Genomic DNA, 21,503 nt, shown 5'->3' with positions numbered 1-21,503 from the left:
ACAAATCATCTTGTATATTCTGTGTTTAATTTTCATGAGGCTATCATTTAATATTAAATGCATCTATATAAAAATCAAGCTTTTTTTTTTTTAATTAAAATTATAGCATACATTTTCCCAGATTTAAACATTAATCTGAGCAAAATATATAAGCCTTAGGAAAGATGAAGAACGCCAATGATATGCAAGAAAGGAATATTATTTTAGCTATACTGAATCATGAAAATGATTGGATTCATACATGTTTGTCTGTGAAATGCTCCATTATTTTTTAATCACACTACACTAAAAGCTTGGGGGGAAACACATAACATAAATGCACTTTAACTAATATTAAGCATCCCAGAAAAAGCAGATATTGATAAAGAATGCACATTTCCCTGAACAGATGGATGATAGACTAGATATAGTTGCACATAATGTATGTTTTAGCAATGAAGGCTGAAACCCATGCAAGTTACATTGTCATGGAAACAGATCTAGTAGCCAATGAAAATGATGAACTCATCTAAGTTCCTTCTTGTTGGGATGGCCTTGAACCGGTTTATATACATTTCCAGGAGTTATTGTTTCCTATAAACACCAGTTTAAATAGAGCAGTTTTACCGTATAAAGATCATTTAAAGAATACGATATATCTATGCTGTATATATGCCATAGATGGATATTTTTTTTTAAAAAGCTTTATTATTATTCATGAGTATTTTTCATTTTTTTTAAAACATCCCTGTGTTTTTGCATAATGTTTGAAAAGAGACATAAAAAAAAGTGTGTTTTAAATCTATAAATTCACTCTGTGTGTTTCTTCCTTTTAACAATGAGAAATGTTGGTGTTAGCTTATGATATCTGCAGCATGATCTTTACAGCATGCACAATAGTGTCAGCACAATGCATAGAGTATGATAACCACACGGTGGCATCTGTAGAAACAAATTGTTATACAGACCACCATAACGCTGTATCTCTCATCTCTCATCTTTAGGGATTAGATACAGTCTACAATAATGGGGTAGTCACAGAAATGTTCCTTAATGTACTCATCTTTACTTGAAGACATACTAAATATGTGTGAAACCCTGAAGACCCGGAAATCGGCGGAGAGGTGAGTACCGATCAAAAGAATTTTGATTGATCAAAAAAAATTATCGATTAATCAAGGAATTAATCTTTCATTTCCAAAGCCCTAATATATATATATTACAGTATATTGTGATGAGTCTTAAACATGCTCCTATGGTTATGGAGTATGTTTAAGACTCATCACAATATACTGTAATCACTTTCTTTCATACTTGTTTGTCTTTACTAAACATCTACATTTCTACCTGTGCTGAAGAGAGAGGGGTGGGGTTGAATGCCAAGAAACATCACATTACCCAAATAATGATTTTTATTTTGTGTCTACAAGGTCTGCTGATCAGTTAATGAGATGCAAAAAAGAAAAAAAAAAAAAATTTAATAAGGCGATGCAAACAGTAAAGATGATGTGTAAACTACATCTACAATACATCTACAGATCGGTCAGCAGTAAAATTAAATCTTATTAAATAAGAATGTTAGGATGGCTTGCTAAATTTTTATTATATATAAATATATGTGGATTTGACTTTCTAGGATACATTGACTATATACATTGAACACCTTGATATTAGCTGTATGCCATCATGCCCTGGACCTGCACAAGATTTCCTATGATATGAAAAGATGCCCATATTTTCCTGAACAAACTCATATAGACTTAATTCTCTGCTTTATTTCGTCTGTTATTCTAATTGCTAATACTGTATAAAGTAGTCAGAACGGCACCATGCTTTGCTGGAACAGTCCAAACTTTGCAATTGGTCATATGTTGATACCCCTTACATGTGTAACCAGTGTACATCCTAAAAGAGGCTTCACTTTTACCACCTATAAAGCACTGGTGCTTCAAAACATGAACACGTTTTCACTACTATGTAGGACGGGCTGGGAACCAGGCGTGAGATTGTTTTGGACGCAGAATAGTTTAATGTGTCTATATTCCCCACTCAAAAGCTCAGCCAACCTTTAATCCTGCAGGACCTAGCATACAAAAGTCACATCAGTGAAAACACAGAGATACTCCATTATGCACCATGTGCGAAGCAGGCATGGACGCAGTGATACACATGCAATGGAAGACCCCCAAACTATTTAAATATTGGAGTGCAATCACTAACACTATTTATAATATGTTTCAAACAAATCTACCCCAATCCAACATTTTGTATTTTGGGTTTAATAGATGAGGAAAATTATACTCCACAAATACACACTATTACTCAATTATTATTCATGAAAACCCAATCCAACAAATGGTTGCCATCTGCTCCCCATACTTTTGATTAATGGAAAGCAGGGTGGATAAAAATCATTTTTTTTTTTTAAATCTGATTTTTATTTAAATCAGATTTTTTTGATTTTTATCAAATTTATTTTTGGAGTAAATATTTATCTAAAGGTATTTTTCTATTTAAGATACATTAATAATTTTGTTTAATCATCTTGAAATTGAGCTTAGTTATGTAGCATGAGGCTGTATAGTCTGAAATATTTACATTTTTGGTAAATTCATTCAATGAATCCAAGCTCTGCAAGCTGAGATTGCATCCACTGCATTGATGCATTCACACAATTTGTCAGTAGCAATAAGAAAAAACAAATCTATGTACACTACAAACTGTATGATTGAGTTGGTTCTGATATCACTGCTTTACTAACCAGACAGCTTATTATTCTAAATAGGAAACCATTAAAAAATGATACAATGCTATTTGTCTGACAGATGTTTGGGATGATTTACCGAAGGCAAATGGACTGTTCATTTTGCCTGGGAGTTTTTCCTTGGCTTAGTGAATGAGGCGAAGCTCTGATGACCTCCATCATACAATTATGTGCGTGACAAATTTTTTTTTTTGTTTTTTTCCCTTGCAAAGTGAACAGCTCATTTGCCTTTAGTAGATCAACCGACAGAACATCACGTGGCTGAATACTATTGCTCTGCACAAGTACACATAAAAAATACAATGTGTCTCCCATGATCACAGGTTCATAGGCCAACAAGGCCATGCAAAAACGTTCTACAAAACTTAATATAATATTGTTTGTTACACAAGTCTATATGCATAATTTAGGTTATTAATTTTGATGGTAAGAGAAATTATAGCACAATTGTGAATCATAAAACAAATTGGAGGACAAATCCACTGAGAAACAGACCCTGAAAATACACAGCAGAAAAGACAAGAGGATTCCCCTGGGATATACCACTGAAATGCTGCTAAATAGGGCTGGGATTAAGGGTCAGCATGTCTCAGCTGCTGTACACATTCATACATCACTCACACTTAAAAAGGCTGTCCATAAACCATGTCCATAATTTGTTAGTAAACACATTCCCTTCATGACCCGACCATCTACAGTGTGTGCCTTCATGACTGGAGCGAGGGACATAGATTGTTATGACAAAGCAATGCTTAGGCAACAGTTTTTGTCAGGTCAAATGACTATGATCACCAGCTTAGAATTTGGTTTCTGTCCCTTTTAGTGTGACTGTAGCTTTTGGTAACGTTCCAGTCACAGCAAGTATAAACGCAAATGACTATGCATATTTCAGTGCATTTTTGGGCAATGTGCATCCACGTCTGCAAGATAATTTGTTTAAGTGTTAGGTAAATTAAACCAGCAGAAATGAATTAGTAAATATCTGAGGGTTAGTTTACCGTTCCCAAAAAATTGCCTATACAGGTAAGGGGCAGCTGCAGATAAAAAATAAAAAAAAAAAAACTGTGCAGCTTTGACTAAAATTGAATAATGCCCTAGGTCATTTACATACCCCTTAAAGCCTGGTAGAAAAAGCATCATCTTGTCCTGCCCTGTTAGGACATTGCTAAGCCACTGCCAGCTGTTACTGCTCAACCACCTATCACAGGAACAAGCTCTCAAATACCCCTGCATGTGTTGTTTACTATCTTCTCCACTGTACCGTCGCTGAGCTCAAAGCTACTGCAACAGGGGAGCGAAGGAGCATGTAAGAGGGTTTGAATCAGAGGAAGAGCTTGCTCCTGTGTTGCTAAGGGTTAACAGTAACAGTTGGTGTCATAGCAACGCCCTGGCAAGAAGGCAGACCTTCTTGGGGGTATACCACCTTTGGGAGTTTTTTGGCCATGCTATGGATAACTGGCCTACACCTATATCAGGGTAATTATTCAACTTTAGTCAAAGATGCACAATTTTTTTTTTTTTTTTTATCTACAGATGTCACTTATCTGCCGCCACAGGCAGCTTTTTTTTTTTTTTCAAAGGTGAGCTAACCCTTTAGGACTAAGTCCCTGGAAAAAATCTGTACCATTAACTGACCCCACAAAGCTTGATCGTTCCCATGCAATAGCCACATCCATTAAAACAGTAGTGGTCAACTTGATTGATAAAGGAAACCTCTTATGTTAGCCCTTGACATCACCAAAGAAGTGCAACTAATATTCAGTAAATGTTATGCCACGTACACACAACCGGACTTTTCAACGGACTTGGTTCGGCAGACAATCCGATGGACTTTGCAGCTGAGGTCCGCCAGACTTTCAATGGACTTGACCACACACGATCACTTCAAAAGTCTGACAGATTCGAACGTGATGACGTAGAATAAGGAAGTTCATAGCCAGTAGCAAATAGCTCCCCTAGCGTCGGTTTTAGTCCGTCGGACTAGCACACAGATGACCGTGTTTTTTTCGACCCGATTCAAGTCCGTCAGAAAGATTGGAAGCAAGTTTTATTTCTAAGTCCGCCGGACTTTTGGAGGTGGTGAGAGATTGAGAACATTCTATAGAATTGTTTAAATCTGTAAACCTGCCACTAGAGACAGCCATAGACTGGAGACACTTTACATGAGATGACTAAAGATTACTATTACAACCCCTTTACAGATCAATGCTTCCACATTTGTGCTTTCTACATCCCAGTTAAAAATGAGTTGTGCTACATTTTATATTTCTCTCAGAACAACTATTATAAAAGATCAGAACTAGAAAAAAAAAGTACAAAAAAATAAGTTTAACCACTTAGCGCAAATCACAGTCATTGTACGTCAGTACTTTGACGCTAAATAACATTATTATATGACAGCAGCTAGCTGCCATAACCCCAGCATTTTCTGAAACGGCGGGCAATGCGCTTTATGATAAAAGTGGTCTCCGTGGCGCATTCATGTTCCAGGCGTCTCCGCCGCTTACTGGAGCGGGAAAGCTGGCCCCCGCTCGGCTCCATAACATTGACTGGCAGAAGCAACGTCAAATGTCACTTCCGCCCAATGGTCTTAAAGGGGATTTTTTTTTATTATTGCATTTAAGTGTAAATATGAGATCTGAGGTCTTTTTGACCTTCATATTTAAGAGGTCCTGTCATGCTTTTTTTCTATTACAAGGGATGTTTACATTCCTTGTAATAGGAATAAAAGTGACAATTTTTTTTTTTTTTTAAAGAACAGTGTAAAAATAAAAGGTAAAATAAATAAGAGAAAAAAAAAATTTAAACGTAGCCCATCCCAAACTGTTCAAACTACACATATTAGGTATTGCCGCAATCTGTAGAGCAAGAGCAATAATTCTAGCCCCAGACCTCCTCTGTAACTCAAAACATGCAACCTGTATAATTTTTTAAATGCCGCCTATGGAGATTTTTAAGGGTAAAAGTTTGTCACCATTCCACGAGCGGGCACAATTTTGAAGCATGACATGTTGGGTATCAATTTACTCAGCGTAACATTATCTTTCACAATAAAAAATATGGGGCTAACTTTACTGTTGTCTTATTTTTTAATTCAAAAAAGTGTATTTTTTCCCAGTCACATGGAAGAGGGAGAAGGAACAAACTGATATTTAGTAAAAAGCAGCACATATTACACACATTAACACTTATTAGGCACACACTTAATCCATTGATTACCCCAAGATGTTAACCCCTTTCCATCCAATATCATTAGCACAGTGAATAGTATTACCACTGATCACTGTTTTAGTGTCACTGGTGATGTCAGTGTCAGTCAGTTAGCCTACCTCTCAGCCAATGTCAGCTAGTGTCAGATTGCCCACCGCACTACGACAATCCCGCTATAAGTCACTGATCATCGCAATTACTAGTATAAAAAATAAATAAGAATTCTGGTATATACTGCACACCATAGTTTGTAGACACTATAACTTTCACACAAATATAGCAGAATACATTTTGGCCTAAATGTATGAAGTCATTTTTTTTATTGGATATGTTTTATAGCAGAAAGTTGTATTTTTTTTTTTTTCTCTTGCCTTTTTTTTTATTTGTGTAAAAAAAAAAAAACAGTGCTGGTCCAATACCAGTAAAAAAAGCTTTATTTGTGTGAAAAGAAATTCATTTAGGTACAGCGCTACATGACCGTACAATTACAATAAGTAGTGCAGTCCTAAATAGCAAAAAAGGGCCTGGTTATGAAGGGGGTAAAACCTTCCAGTGGCCAAACAATATAAAGAAATTAGCACAGCTATGCTTCATAGTTTCATAGTTTCATAGTTAGTAAGGTTGAATAAAGACACCAGTCCATCCAGTTCAACCTGAGTGAGTGTCTACAATTGTCCCTATCCCTGTACATTGCACACTCACATCAATCCCTACCCTCAAGGAGCCCACAATCCAAGGTCCCCATTCATATACTAGGGCCAATTTTGGAAAGAAGCCAATTAACTTACCTGCATGTCTTTGGATTGTGGGAGGAAACCGGAGTACCCGGAAGAAACCCACGCAGGCACAGGGAGAACATGCAAACTCCAGGCAGGTAGTGTCATGGTTGGGATTTGAACCAGCGACCTTTCTTACTGCTAGGTGAGAGTGCTAACCACTACACCACTATGCCACCCATATATTCAACAAAAATCAAACATCCATTAACTTGATCAGTGTATAGAGACTTGGATGTGCATCAGATTTCTGTAATTACCAAACATTTCAAGAAATGTTTTCAAAGGTGTTGACTATTTTTAAATTGCGTTTTTTGTTAACACGTGGGCCAAAGTACACATCTGCTGTGTTTCCTTGCCTGTTCACCCCCATACTACAGAAAAGTTCACTTTAACATCCGTTAATCCATGTAATAAATGTGATAACAGAATAGTAATCTTTATAGAAAAGTTGTGCTAGGTGCTGTACCAGTGATCTATTCCAGCCAGCAGGACATCTATAACAAAGTACATAGCGGACAAAAGAAGATTGCAGCACAATCAGGAACCGTAGAACTTCTATATGTCACTAAGTGATTGTAAGCCTCTGAAAGAACCAATTTATATACAGTACAACATTTTCACTTGATCTAATATCGCAGTTCAGGGTGCTGCCGGCTATTTGTGGTGATATTTTGTGATATTTGTAATCACATTATCTTTGCAAATAAAGCACTGATGCAATACTTGAGGCAAACCATGAAAATGAATTCATTTATTTTTCAGCAAAGTGATGTTTGCTGTAATTGCGATTATGGCACTTCAAGTCATAGACTTGGAATCCGGAATCTCTAAGTGCAGAGAACAAAAAGGACAAATACATAATGACAAGGGCAAAATCAAAGCCATGGAAGGATCAAAACCAGAGCTTCCTATGACAGGTGAGGGTCAGTGGCAGTGCCTTGTGATCCATCAGAAACAATTATACAATTGTAAAGGAAAAGTCCAAAAAACAAAGACTGACCTGACGTGAAATCACAACAGGAAGTTTGAACTTTAACTTTAAAAGCACATTCACCAGCACTACGTTATGAATGCCAGAAAGCAAAATAAATATGCAAAGTACATTATGTAAAACACAAATTAAGATATGAGATTATGGAGATAGATAAGAATAATAAGCAGATGACTTGGACAAATGATACATTTAGGACTATGAGTTAAGAAGTAATGCAATGCCAAGGGGGGCCATAGATGGGAAGATGGACAGCTCCAGTCCCTGCACATAGTGGCATTGATCGGGCCTGTATAATATGACTTGTCTGGTGAGCAGAAGTTCCACACAGTCAGTCTTGCCTTTGTTTTCCTCCTTCTCACTAGAAAGTGATTATCTCCATTGCCCCGAGACAACATAGAACATCTCTTTGAGGGATAATTAGATCTTCCTACATACAATGTACATTATTGCCCCCAAGGTAGTCCAAATCAATACTATGCAAGCTTAATCATCATTCTTGACCAGGAACATTGAGTACACATTTAGGCACACTTAGGCATTAGGCACAAGACAACACAGGAGTAGACCAGAGATAAGATGCCAGCTGTGATAAACTAAACAGAGCAAGATATATTCAAATAACATAAAACTAGTGACAATATTAGTGAAAACAATAACAATGTAAAGATAACCAGTGCTGAAAAAATTTGGGGCTTGCCATTGCAGACCTTGCCATCTGAAAATGCTAGTTGCCTGGTTGTTGTGCTGATTTAATGGTATCAGTAACTTCCGAATCACAGACCAGGAACAAGTATGCAAAAAAAAGTCTACTGGATGTAAAGATGTTTTGGATCAGTGTTTTGGATCAGTGAATTAAAGTGGTTGGAAAGTGAAGTGTTTGGCCTCATGCAGAGATTACATAAATCCTCCTACATAAGTTGTACCTGTCTATCTGCAGTCCTCTTTTCTCTACATCCATTCAAAGTCCAGAATTTTTAGAACTTGAGAGTTCAGGAAAAAAAAGAGAGTGGACAGCTGATATGGCACACTGCAGAGCTCAGTGAGGAGAGTTCTGGAAGCTGATTGCAGGGAAAGAACCCCCCCCCCCCCCCTTCAAACAGCTCACAGGAACAGAAATTAGGCTGTCAATTAGCTGGGGCTCCCTCCCCTGTCACCTTTTTTTCTCTTGGTGTCAGGAAAATTTGGCAAAAGTGATACATAGATATAGACATAGAGGTTAATCCCCTAAAGGCAAATCCACTTTGCACTGCAAGTGCACTTGGAAATGCAGTCACTGTAGATCTGAGGGGAAGATCTGAAATGAGAGGAAGCTCTGCTGATTTTATCATCCAATCATGTACAAGCTAAAATGCTGTTTTTAATTTCCCTTGCATGTCCCCCCCCTACAGTGACTGCTCTTCCAAGTGCACTTGCAGTGCAAAGTGGATTTGCCTTTAGTAGATATCCCCCATAGTCATAAATTACACTTTGTGCTCTTAATTGAAACAAGTACAAAATATAGAGGATGGAGGTATTCTCCCCACTGGGGGCACTGTTTTCTAACATTGTATTCTATCAACTTGTGTGAAATAGGGATGGCAGAAACAAAGCAGCTTAAATTCAATCCATCTATGGCCAGCTTAACAATGTACTAAAATCAGAAGATAAAGTATGACTGGCAGGCAAAACATAGTATAAGGAGTTCAGCAATGGCAGCCTCCATTTTTCTCCCAATATCCACTTTCCTTTAAGACACTGGGAACTGTTAACAAGGACAGACGGCATCCTGAGGTAGACCGTGTCACACATAGACAATGCTATATTTCTCCTCTTAATAAACGATGACTACAAATACCTCAGTAGACTGCTACTGCTATCAGACAGGTTGAAAAAAGACAGGTGAAAGGATAGACATCTAAGATAGACATCCAGTACACTTCCTGTGATAACACAGAAGTCATAGATGTACAGACATCTGAGATGTAAACAAGCCCATAGCTCAAGCTGGCTACACATTTATGCTGGAAGTAGGGTGTCACAGAAAGATCATCACCTTTGCCAAAGGGATGTAGACATTCAGATTGGGCTCCCATGAATGTACAGACCTCATCATATAGCAATACATTCCAGTTCCAGCCTTTGTACCTCAAAATCCATTAGCCCAAGTCTTCTGAGGTCTTCAAATACTGAAGGATATCTTGATTATGTATTGACTATGGGCACCTTTATAGGTGGTTTGAATATCTCAGAAAACTAGCTTGGGAGTGCTTCTGCAAAGCTTGTAAACTATTTTCCACATGCATCTGTTTATACATAGGGACCTTGCCAAATGTAGTAAACACATTCTGCCAGTTCTGGTTACCATTAGCCTTGGATAATTACCCTGCTCAGTGCAAAGCCCTAATTTAACAAGGCACTGCAGTGCCATGCTGGTATTTCTGGAAAACTTTTTTTTTTCTATTTTCATTTATTTCTGATAGATTGAATTCAACCACTTCAACTGAAACTAGCACCTGTCTTATATCTAGTCATGATAAAGCTTTGTTTTCATGTTAAATGAGTCACGGACCTTAACAAGTACTAAGATAAAGCCCAGCTGAACATTCTGTTATGTTAGCTATAAATGCATTCCAGGTAGAGAGGATTTAACATTGGGCACAGTAGGCATGTGACTATAGGCAGCAGGGGTAAAAAGGTGGCTTTACCCTATATAATTATTGCCCATTTTTTATATCAATAATCATCTCACATGAGGTTATTTACACACGGTCAAAAAATTTAGCGTGGTTCAGAGAAGAACCTTTGGGGACCTTTGTGGAGCTAGGACTATAGCTCTGCGATCCACAAAGCTTGTGCTTTCTACTGACTGGAAAATTCTAGGTTAGACTTAACAGGGGTCTTAACATGACAGGGGTCATATCAGACTTCTGTAAAGAGATCACTGCTTCTACATGAAGACCAAGGGACCAAAAACGCAACATGCTTCTCTACTTAAAGTGATATTAAAGTCTTGTTTTTTTTTGTTCTAAAATAACAAACCTGTTATACTCACCTGCTCTGTGTAGTGGTTTTACACAGAGCAGCCCAATCCTCTTATTCTCGGGTCCCTATTCTACACTCCGGGCCCCTCCCTCCTGTGGAGTGCCCCCACGGCAAGCAGCTTGCTATGGGGGCACCTGAGCCGAACTGTAGCTCTGTGTATCCAAGCAGACACAGGGACACAGCCCGCCCCCTCTCTTTCCTCATTCACTGACTCTGACTGACAGCAGCAGGAGCCAATGGGAGAATCCCGGACAGCCGAGTTCATTGAGCAACAATGCTAGTTTGGAGGGAGCTCAGGTAAGTATTAGGGGGGCTGCTGTACATAGAAGGCTTTTTATCTTAATGCATAGAATGCATTAAGATAAAAAAAAAAAACTTCTGCCTTTACAAGCACTTTAGGATGGGGCTGCTATGCAAAGAAAATAAACAGTCTTACTTTGCAGACCTTTTGTATTTAGCTGATTAAAATTAAAGTTCAGTTAGGCTTTAAGAAAGTCCAGTGTATTAGTGACTTTCATTGGCTGCATGTTTAAGACCCATGTAAAGCTTTATCGTTTATATCTTTACACCTTTTATGTGTTGATGTGCCATTGATTTTTACGTGTGTGTCACAATGCAATGCAACACACCATGGAACCCTGAATTACACATGCATTCACATGTCTGATGTTTGTGATGGTTTGGTGCATTGACAGCCCATTTATTTCAATATTCTGCCTCAATGTAAAATATTTACGTGCACATTTGTTAACGCACTGCAAACATCTAAATGGACCCTTGTTGCTGATCTGTGAATCAGAATTACTAAAACCAGACACAGATAGACAACTAGCATGTGAAGAAGAAGGTCACCAATGGCATGCAAGAACTTTCTCTCATTAAGGGCACATTTAACCTGGAGCTGCCCAAAAAAGACTATGAACCAATGTATACTCACTCATCTTCTACTCAGATTTATAAGGCCATGCCAAAAGCTTATATTATTATTATTTTATCTCTGTTTGCATATATACAAAATAACAACAGATAGGTGTTGGACATTTTTGACAGGTAATCTCTGTGCTCGCTGTTATGGATTTCGCTGATTTAAACCTCTGTGAATTTTGACACCTCTGTAGATGTTTTTGTGTGTAGTGCAACATGGCAACGCTTTTCTTCATACAAGAAAAAAGTATCTATTCAAAGCTTTGGAACAAAGGTTGACACATTACAAACCTCTCAAAAGTAAGTGAGAGCCGTCTTAATGTACACTACTGAAGTCTCTCCTGACTTCAGAAAAGGTTCCTGTACGACTTCAATCTGACTTCTAGGCAATTTGTACCCATTCATTTCAATGGAAGTTGCCTCCAAGTCAGATCCCCTGTCTTAACTGAAGCAACTTTCCAGGAAGTAAAAATATTTTTCTAGGCAAACCCCTCCCTCCCACAGAGCTGATTATTATGTGATTGGCCACTGGCAAAGTCTCCTGTCCTGGAGGCAACTTCAAGTTGCCTTGTAAGTTGCCTCAAGTCGTGCTGTGATTCATACTCAAGTCGTGTCCAAGTTGCCTCTCAAAGTCTCGCTGGAAGCCGTGTTGCCCCTGTGTGAATGGACTCTTACACTTTGAAGTTCCTTCACTAACCATAACAAGATGATTTGATCATTTTTGACTTGAGACATAAAACGGTTTTTAAATTTTTTTTTTCCTGCTATAGAATAATCAGCACTACATCCACAGTAGAAACAAAACACAATTTTTGTACAAACCAACAGAAGCGATATAAAAAAAAAAATCAATATCCTACCTATTTAACACGTGAGCATCATCGTGCCTGCTCTCTTGGATATTGTAGCAGCTGCTCTTGGACTGTGGAATGGATTTGTGCTCAGACAGCATTGTAGAAGCTGCACTTGTGATTATAGCTATTCCATCTCTGATTCGAGCAGGTAAGTCATAATCCCACTCATCGTAGGACACAGAGATGAGCCCTGTAGGGAACTCAGCTGGCACAGTGTCAGTGTCTCCAGCCACCAGACTGGGTACAATCCATGTGTAGCCATAGCCCGTCAATCCCACTGAATTGGCTACTTCAAATATATAAGCGGCCTCTTCTTTTGTGCAGTACAGCAAGATGACAGGACTCTGAAGCTTTTTAAGTTGGTTTTGTATTTTTGAGTCATTGTCGTCTAAGGACATGTCTAAATGGATAACTTCTTCTAATTCCCACCCGACAAAACTGTTTTCAATGGTGCTCCGCACCTTATTCTCAAAATCTTGGTATCCTGGGAAGTATGTTGTGACGATGGAGAAAATGTACCAGTCATATTCCTCCATAATGTTTAGCATCACAGAAGCCTGTTGCTGGATGGAGGGTCCAAATTGGAAGAACATAGATGATTCCTCCTATAATTAAAACAAAAAAGAACAGAGTTAGATAAAGTGAACAGTTAAACGTTTGTATATTTGACCTCATATCACAGTCTGTCACAAGATGAAGAAATGTTAATACATAGATAATAGCACAATATTCATCTAATGGGATAGTGTACCTCAAAATAGTTTCCTTTCAATATCAATCCCAACTGAGTGTCTGTTACCCTGTGCAAGATCCTCCATCTCAAGACTGGTCTGTGTATTTCCAAGTCTTTGAGCCACAATTACAGTTATTTTTTTGTAGAAAATTAACATTTCCGGAAATGGGGATGTTATCAGCAAAAATAATCAAATGTCTGAAATCTAATGTTACTGTTAGCAAGTTCATTACTTTTATTTAGTTTCAGGTTCAATGAGTTAGTCTTTTAGACAAAGCTAAGCAGAACATATTAAATGGTAACTCCACTTAAAGATGATTCTTCGGTTTTGTGTAGTTGCACAATGGTGGAACTGCATACTCATTTTTCTTATCTTTTGATTACTCCACTATAAAATATCGCTATCAGAATTCAAAATTCTAACTGCCATATCAAATAAAAACAAACAATTAGGTTCATGAGATGAATTGTTCATAGTGTAGAAATTGACATTTCTGACTGTTATGGGTTCATGGAGGGATACACAGATACATCCATAAGAAATCCATCCACTAAAGTATAAGGAGCCAGTAAATAGTGGAGTTTTTCTTCATTCATTTATCTATTTATTACCTTCTAAATCTTGAGCATTATTTTGATGTTTATTTTGTTGTGACACAGTTTGTGCCATCTTCAAAAGATTTTCATATTATTACAGTACGAGTGATACTTTGATTCTCTATGAAAGTAACAACGGTGGGGCGACTTCATGGTAAAAACTCTATCGAACAATATATGTGACATAATGTAAATCATCTCTGATTTGTTGAATGCTTTACTTAGTTTATAATTTAGTTATGAAATTCAGTGAAATTATCCCCTAAAGGAAAAGCACAGAGGAATACATGATACTAGCATTTAACTTTTGTTCTATCTATTGTTAACTTTTGACCTATCAAGATCAAGTGATAGAGAAATATTATATAATGTGCATGCAAGATTGTAATGGAGGTTGCCATCATATATACCCATGCTTGCATAAAGTATACTTCATGCACTGGTTTGCTGCAAGAATTGTATCTCTTCCAAACTCATGAAAACATTAAAGACAATTAAAATGTTACCAGTTAATCGTGAGTGATTCTTTAAATATTTTAGGACTCATTCACAGCACCCCACATGCTAAAACATATGCTGGTGTGCATTGTGCAGGAGACTGACATTCCTTTCAATGCACCAAAGCTCTGTGATGGGGTGAAATAAGCTGTGTAAGAATGTATATTTGCTGTATTTTATTACAGTGCAAACCACAGCACATCTATAGTATGAAGAGGGTATATAAAAAAAACTGTTGTTTTCCATGTGCCTCTTGCATTGAGCCCACTTTAATATAAGCGGATCAGCACAACTTAATGGATGTGGTGTGAGCAAGCTCTTCGTTTTTTTGTCTGAAAATTGATATAACAGCAGTTACATATTTATCCATGCTTAAAGTGTTATTAAATCTTTGTGTTTTTTTGTTAATTAGAATAACAAACATGTCTACACTTACCTGCTCTGTGCAATGCTTTTGCACAGAGCAGCCCCAATCCTCTTCTCCTGTAGTCTCCCACCTGCGCTCCATGCCCTTCCCCTTCGGTGGGTGCCCCCACAGAAAGCCACCTTCAATGGGGGCACCTGTGCATGCTTGCTCCCAAGTCACCCTGTCTGTGTCTGTTGACACAGAGTGGGCGGCTCGGCCCCACTCCCTGTATCACAGTACTTGCTTGACAGCAGCAGGAGCTCAATCTGCCCAATGAGGAAGGAGACAGCAGCAAGAGTCACTGCTCTCATGCACATCGCTGGATCGCATTGAGCTCAGGTAAGAAAAAGGATGGGGCTGGGAAGGAGCTGCTGCACAAAAGGTTTTTCATCTTAATGCATTGAATACATTAAGGTGAAAGACCGTAAGGTCCCTTTCACACATGCAGATCCGTTATACAGATTGCCCTTGCTCAGTAGGGATTGATCTGTTGATCCCCGCTGAGCCGGCAGATGACAGGTCCGTCTCCGTTCACTATGCAGAGATGGACCTGTCAGATCTCCGCTTTCCTCTACAGTGAGATCAGATGAAAAAGGACCGCCTGTCCATTTTCATCTAATCCCATCCACTAGACGGATGGAAAATTATGACCACCATCTGTCTGGATTTAGTGGACATGTCACCGCTGACATCCGTCGCTCCATAGAGATGCATAGAGCATTCATTTCATATCTGCCTGAAAAAAACTGACAGGCGGACCTGAATGGTCCGCTTGTGTGTAAGGGGCCTAAGTAGTTATACTCCAAATTCATTTTAATGTATCCATAGAATAACAAAGTCTTATTTAAAGTCCCTTAAAATAGCTCTAAATAAAAGTGTAAATGCATTAAATCAAGCCTTTTTCTTGATGATTTTAGCCTCAGCAAGATAACGTTCCAGAGGTTCAAGACAATGAAATGGGTCCGTGCCCCAAACAGAAAGATAACGAAATTCCCAACACTGTGCCTTATGTAAAAAGAAAAAAAAATTCTGGAGGAAAAAAGGTGAAGATGTTTCTGTACCAACTAATCATATCAGCATTTTGCAAAGTGAAAGAACGTGTCTAATTTATTGCTGCAGGGAACCTTTGAGTAAGTATGGGTGCTTTATATATAGGACAATGTACAGGGACCTCAAGGAATTGTATTTAATGTAATAATTAGCTGTACAACAAATCTATGCATATTCTTTAATTCAGGAATAAAACAAAACACCTTTACCTTTAGTAAGGTACTTCAAATGGTAGTCACTGTGCAAAGTGCATTTCATTTCTTTACTGTTTTCACTATAGTTAAATGGAATTAATTAGTTAGTTGCTAAACTGTGTTTAGCTTGGCAGACACCCACTGCCTTATTGAATAAGCCTATACCTGTAAAGGGCTTTACTTCTTAAAGCAATTCTACAATGTTCTTTGGTCAGTTTTTTTTAAGTTTTGCAAGGTGAAAATCTATATTATATACATTTGTTCCCTACATATATAAAAAATTTATTTTTCCCAAAAAAACTAACAGTGTATCAACATGATACTTAAAGGAGAAATATGGTCTTTGTTTTTTTGCAGATTTATACTTACCTAGGTGGATGCAGCATCAGTCCGATGCTGTATTTGTCCCCCCGCCAGCTCTAACACTGAGAACTGAGAGATCTAACACCCCTTCCTTGCTCACTGGAGTGCTATGCTGTGAAGGGAGCGGGAGTGACCCGCTGTCTGCTGAAAAGGGGTCACTGGAGTGCTATGCTGTGAAGGGAGTGGGAGTGACCAGCTGTCTGCTGAAAAGGGGTCACTGGAGTGATCCACAGGAGAAGTACAGCCAATTGGCTTTGGCTGTACTTCTCCTTTAAGTTGCAAAGCATACTTGTCTTTCTAAAAACAAAACCCAACACTGACTGCATACATTTGAATTGTTTTGGTTTATTTGAAAATAATGATGGATCTATGTGAACCGACCCGAGCAGTAGAGGATGATATAATCCAGGATATTGCAGCAGAGTAGCAAAAATTATCACCAAATATAAATAGTTTCACAAAACCTACAAAGCTAAAAAATGCAGAGATTTCTATCTCACCCATGTTAAAATTGCTAGCATTGCTTTGCCTATTGTGTTTAATTCCTGCCAAATGTCCCTTAAGCGTTACTTTTAAGATTTTTTCTATCAAGGGGCTAGGACATCTTGCATTTAGTAGTCACAGGCTGTGCAAAAAAAATGCTTTAATCTTTAAGAACAAAAGGTGTAAATCACTTCTCATTTAGATCTGTCTGATTACTTAAGGACATTTAGCTTTCATGAAGCCTACCATGAAGTCCTGATGCTGCAATATGTCAATAGTGTAGCAAACCAGCAATTCATTAGTCTGACAAGTGATAATTTATGTGTCCACAAAGCCTCATTTTCTTCACACTTACCCTTACCCTCTCAAACACAAGCTTGCACCCATCAAGTTTTGTTGGCCCCCATTATTTGTGAAATGTGAACAGCAGCATTAGCCAAGAAAGTGATTGGCTGATTTAATGTAATCTGCAGATATGGTAATTAGACATGTAGCATTAAAGAATGTGCACTGCAGACTGATAAGGACATGTCAAAGCATATTGTCAGAAACATTCCCATAGTATCTTATCCTTAGTACATATTATACCTTGTTTCACTCAACTATTGTAGTCCCATTCCATCTATCAAAGAACCCAGCAGTGACCTTTATAACTGAGATAGATAATTACTGATCAATTGAAACTAAATTCCATTGTATTTCCTATACATTACATGGGTAACATTTGATTAGGTGTTGGGTTGAAAAGCCCTTGCTTTGATTTGTATACAGTATAAAGACAAAACTATCCCTTTAAGAGAAAAGCCCCACATGCTAATATTCTTATGTCCTCCCAAGTGATTGTTTTCCAGCTGCTGACATCTGTTATATGTTCCCTGGCTCTGGTCATAGAAGCAGCTGCTGCTTGTGTTGTGTCCCAGCTTGTCACAATGAGATCAGGGAAATAAACCATTTCAAAATAGTAGGGGTAATGAGATGAATGGAAAGCCCGAAAGGATAGGTGGGGGTTTGCCTCTGGATTTCTAAGCTCATTTCCTCGGCTGCAAATGGGTTGGATTGTCCTCAATTTGCTTAGTGATTACGCAGCAAAATTGCCAAGTCAGAAAAAAAAAGATCAGAGCCAATATCTGGCATTTGTGAATAAAATAAATTCTACTCTTAAATTAATTGATTTCTTCTATTTCAGTGTGGATTTCCATTGCCAGAAAATCACTATGACACAATTACAACAATAATGCCTGAAGAGTAAATTTACACACATAAGACTTGACACGTCTTGAGGTTGAGTCCATCTTACCAAATGGCAATCTGCCTGAGTGATGTTACATACATGAATTGTATAGTAGATCTCTTAAGTTCACTGGAGTTGTCCTATTATAGAAAATCATGAGTGCCGGTTAACACTTGTGCGATGCCAGACATTGCATGTAATTCGCAGCGCACTGCTGTTCACATTACATGCAATGTCTGTGCGGGTGCGATGTCAGCCATACAGATAGCATGGCTGATATCACACCGCATTCAGTCCAAACACGCACAGGACCCTTTTTTCTGTTCGGACCAGAATCGGATCGCATGTGTGTTCACACATATGCGATCCGTTTCATGTCTGAACTTTCAGTTCGCAGTATGTGAACTGCCGTGCGTGTCGGGAGTGATGTGGGAGCCCGCACATGATTTGCAGGGTTCTCGCATCGCGCTAGTGTGAACTTGCACTTAATATGCATCCCTCTTCATATTTAAGGCTAAAGCCGCGTACACGCGGGCGGACTGTCTGGCCAACTAAGTCCGTCAGACAATCCGACAGACAGTCCGTCCTACTTTTGAATGAACGGACTTGACCACACACGATGAACAGACAGTCCGTTGAAAGCTTGCGCGGTGACGTGTACAGCACGTACGACGGGACTAGAAATACGACGTCCAATACACTGCAATGCAACCTTCGGCCGTGTAAATCCTTTCTGAGCATGCGCCATACTTAGTCCGTCCAACTTGCCTACTCACGAGCGGACTGTCCGCTGAAACCAAAGTTGGACGGACAATATTACGGAAATTCCGAAAGACTTAGTCCGCCAGACTGTCCGCTGAAAAAGTCCGCTGAAGCCCACACACGAGCGGACTGTCCGCTGAAACACGTTTCAGCGGACTAAGTTGGACAGACAGTCCGCCCGTGTGTACGCGGCCTAAGGCAAGCAAACCATAAAATACACAGATTGAATAGATATAAAGGAGTCCTTTCACCTACCACCTAACACTTACAGGTCTTTTCCCATTCAGCATGTGACTAGATCATGAAATGTGATGCAACAGGCTTATGCTTATCTATGTTACTCTTATCTCATCTCTGTCACTCTCCTCCTATCAACATGTTCCTTGCATTGTAGCACAACTGATTGTGCAGCTCATAATACAATCCCCAACTTTGATATCTGCTGCACAAGGATTGTAAGATGCAGATATCAAGTCAAAACAAGGCATTTACGCTGCTTGCATGAAATATATATATATATCACACACACACACACACACACACACACACACATACATATATATATATATATATATATATATATATATATATATATATATATTATATTATATTATATTATATTATATTATATTATATTATATTATATTATAATATATATATATATATATATATATATATATATATATATATATATATATGGTTCAGAGCCCTATGACCGATACGTATAACGATGACAAACAGGGTTAACATAAACTTACCATTTGAACAGACCTGAAGGTGTGCCCTGGTCTAACGTACGGTATACCAAAATAAGGGGGCAAAAACCTTCTGGTAGGGAATTGCTCTTTATTGATTGAGTTTGATCACTGAGTGAGATTAATAGATGCCTGAGCCATTTCCACCTGAGGATTGTGGCTGTACTGGGTGAAGCAGGCAGACTCCTACCTGCCTAGCTATTCAATGACATTGTTTGGGGACCCGCTATTACCGATTCTGTAAAAGTGGATGTCTACGCTGGAGCTTACTTGCTGCTCTTTGAAACCGCTAGGGGAAGTACGAAGTGATCTTTGTATCAGGCTAAGTAGCGTCTACATAGCTCTCGGCCTGCTGGATTACCGCAGGTGAACTTTCCCGGTCACAGGAACCTGTAGTAGGCCAACACCTGGCTGCTTGTAGGATCATGCTAGGGGAGAGACCAAAGGAAGGGATAGTCAGGATGGTCGGAATACCCTTAAGGATGTCACCCGTTCGGGTAAGCATTTGTCACCGACCATCGGTTGGATTTCCTGGATTTCACGAAGCACGGTTAAACCAGCGTGGGACATGAATAAAGAAGGTTTGCGGGGTCCGGCAAGGACAAGAAATGTTGCCTGCCGGCTAGGTATAGCCGAACAGTGTTATGGGATAGGCAGCTGGGTATGACAGTATGACGGAAAGGCCAGTAACTGCCTGATGTTGGAGGTTTCATAGGAGTGGTGTGTCCGGAATTTCTGAAGGCCCTCCAGGCCGTCTGGTAGGTTGAGCATGTTGTGAGAAAGCGAGACGTTTACGAGTTTGGTCGCTGTTTGTAGATATTGTACTAAACCGGGGTTTAGGTGAGACCGACCAAGGACAATGGCTGACAATGAATCGGTTCCAGTCAGATACGGCAGCGCATCTGCTACGAGATTGCTCTAGGCCAGGAACAATGTATAGTCAACTTTAACTGAATTTATGATGACAGCTGTACCAGCCTACCCAGGAAGGACATGACTGCTAGGGATTTAGACCTATCTTGCAATAATCTCTGCTGGTTGCCTGATGGTGGCCAAAAATTGCAGCGAAGCCTGTGATGGTCGCTACATCTGTCACTAGCTGGGGTGACAGGGGCGAGATGGACGCTATGAACATGATAAACCAATCTACGTAGTACGGAACCTCTTGGTATTAAAAGATCCGTGGCATCCAGATTAGGGTCTGACAGGGGCCCTGAATCTGGGAGGGGAAGACGAGGATGCATGACATAAAGATCAACCCTGGGGAATGACCATATTGCAGAACTGAGCATACCCGAAACAGACTGAAGCTGCTTCTGGGTATACCCCTGTGTGTGGGTGAAGTGTTTGAAAAACTGACCTGATAGGGTCAGCTTGTCGAGGGGGAAACTGGCGTGCGAGGATGCTCTACATGTCCCTAAAGATGGCAGTTGTGATGGGCAAGCGTCTAGCGTTGGCTACGGGCTAATGTTTCTGGATACCAGTTAGAGGGGATCTTACTGTATGGGCCATCAACAGACAGCTCACCGGGGTCCTGTAAGGATAGAAATGTCGGGTGCTGGCTAGATATAGCCTGATAGTGTTGCGAGAAGAAGCCAGCTGCGTGTGGCAACTCGACCTCTGGTGTAGGACGGAAGCTGAACTCAACTGCCCAACGGGAGGAATGAGCGTCAGGAATGGCGAGTGGCGTATGAAAAAAAAGAATGTCACTGGGGCTAAGTGGCCAAATGAGTACCGCTGAAAATGATGTGTGGCTGAGTGCCAACAAAATGCTTGCAACGATCACAAGTTATGCTAAGTTGCACGCCTAGCCGTGATAGCAAGTGTTGCGCTTAAATGTGTGCTCACAATGATAGCAAGGGAGTTAACGTCACTGGAGATGTGTTTGTGGTGGCTGGACTCGGTG

At 39.3% G+C, this 21,503-nt stretch overlaps 1 protein-coding gene across 1 annotated transcript in view; it reads right to left on the bottom strand.

The window, feature by feature from the left end:
- The window catches only part of GRIN2B (glutamate ionotropic receptor NMDA type subunit 2B), a 969,425-nt gene that overhangs the window by 477,504 nt on the left and 470,418 nt on the right, over window positions 1-21,503 (bottom strand). Inside the window, exon 4 of the mRNA XM_077452507.1 lies at window positions 12,532-13,130. Coding sequence (XP_077308633.1) covers window positions 12,532-13,130 — 599 coding nt within the window. The remainder of the gene's footprint in view (window positions 1-12,531; window positions 13,131-21,503) is intronic.

The sequence above is a fragment of the Lithobates pipiens genome, unplaced genomic scaffold (assembly GCF_037356315.1).
Source record: "Lithobates pipiens isolate NorthernLeopardFrog02 unplaced genomic scaffold, aLitPip1_a1.2 Scaffold_23, whole genome shotgun sequence".
NCBI lineage: Eukaryota > Metazoa > Chordata > Amphibia > Anura > Ranidae > Lithobates > Lithobates pipiens.
This window is presented reverse-complemented; position numbering and strand designations above follow the sequence as displayed.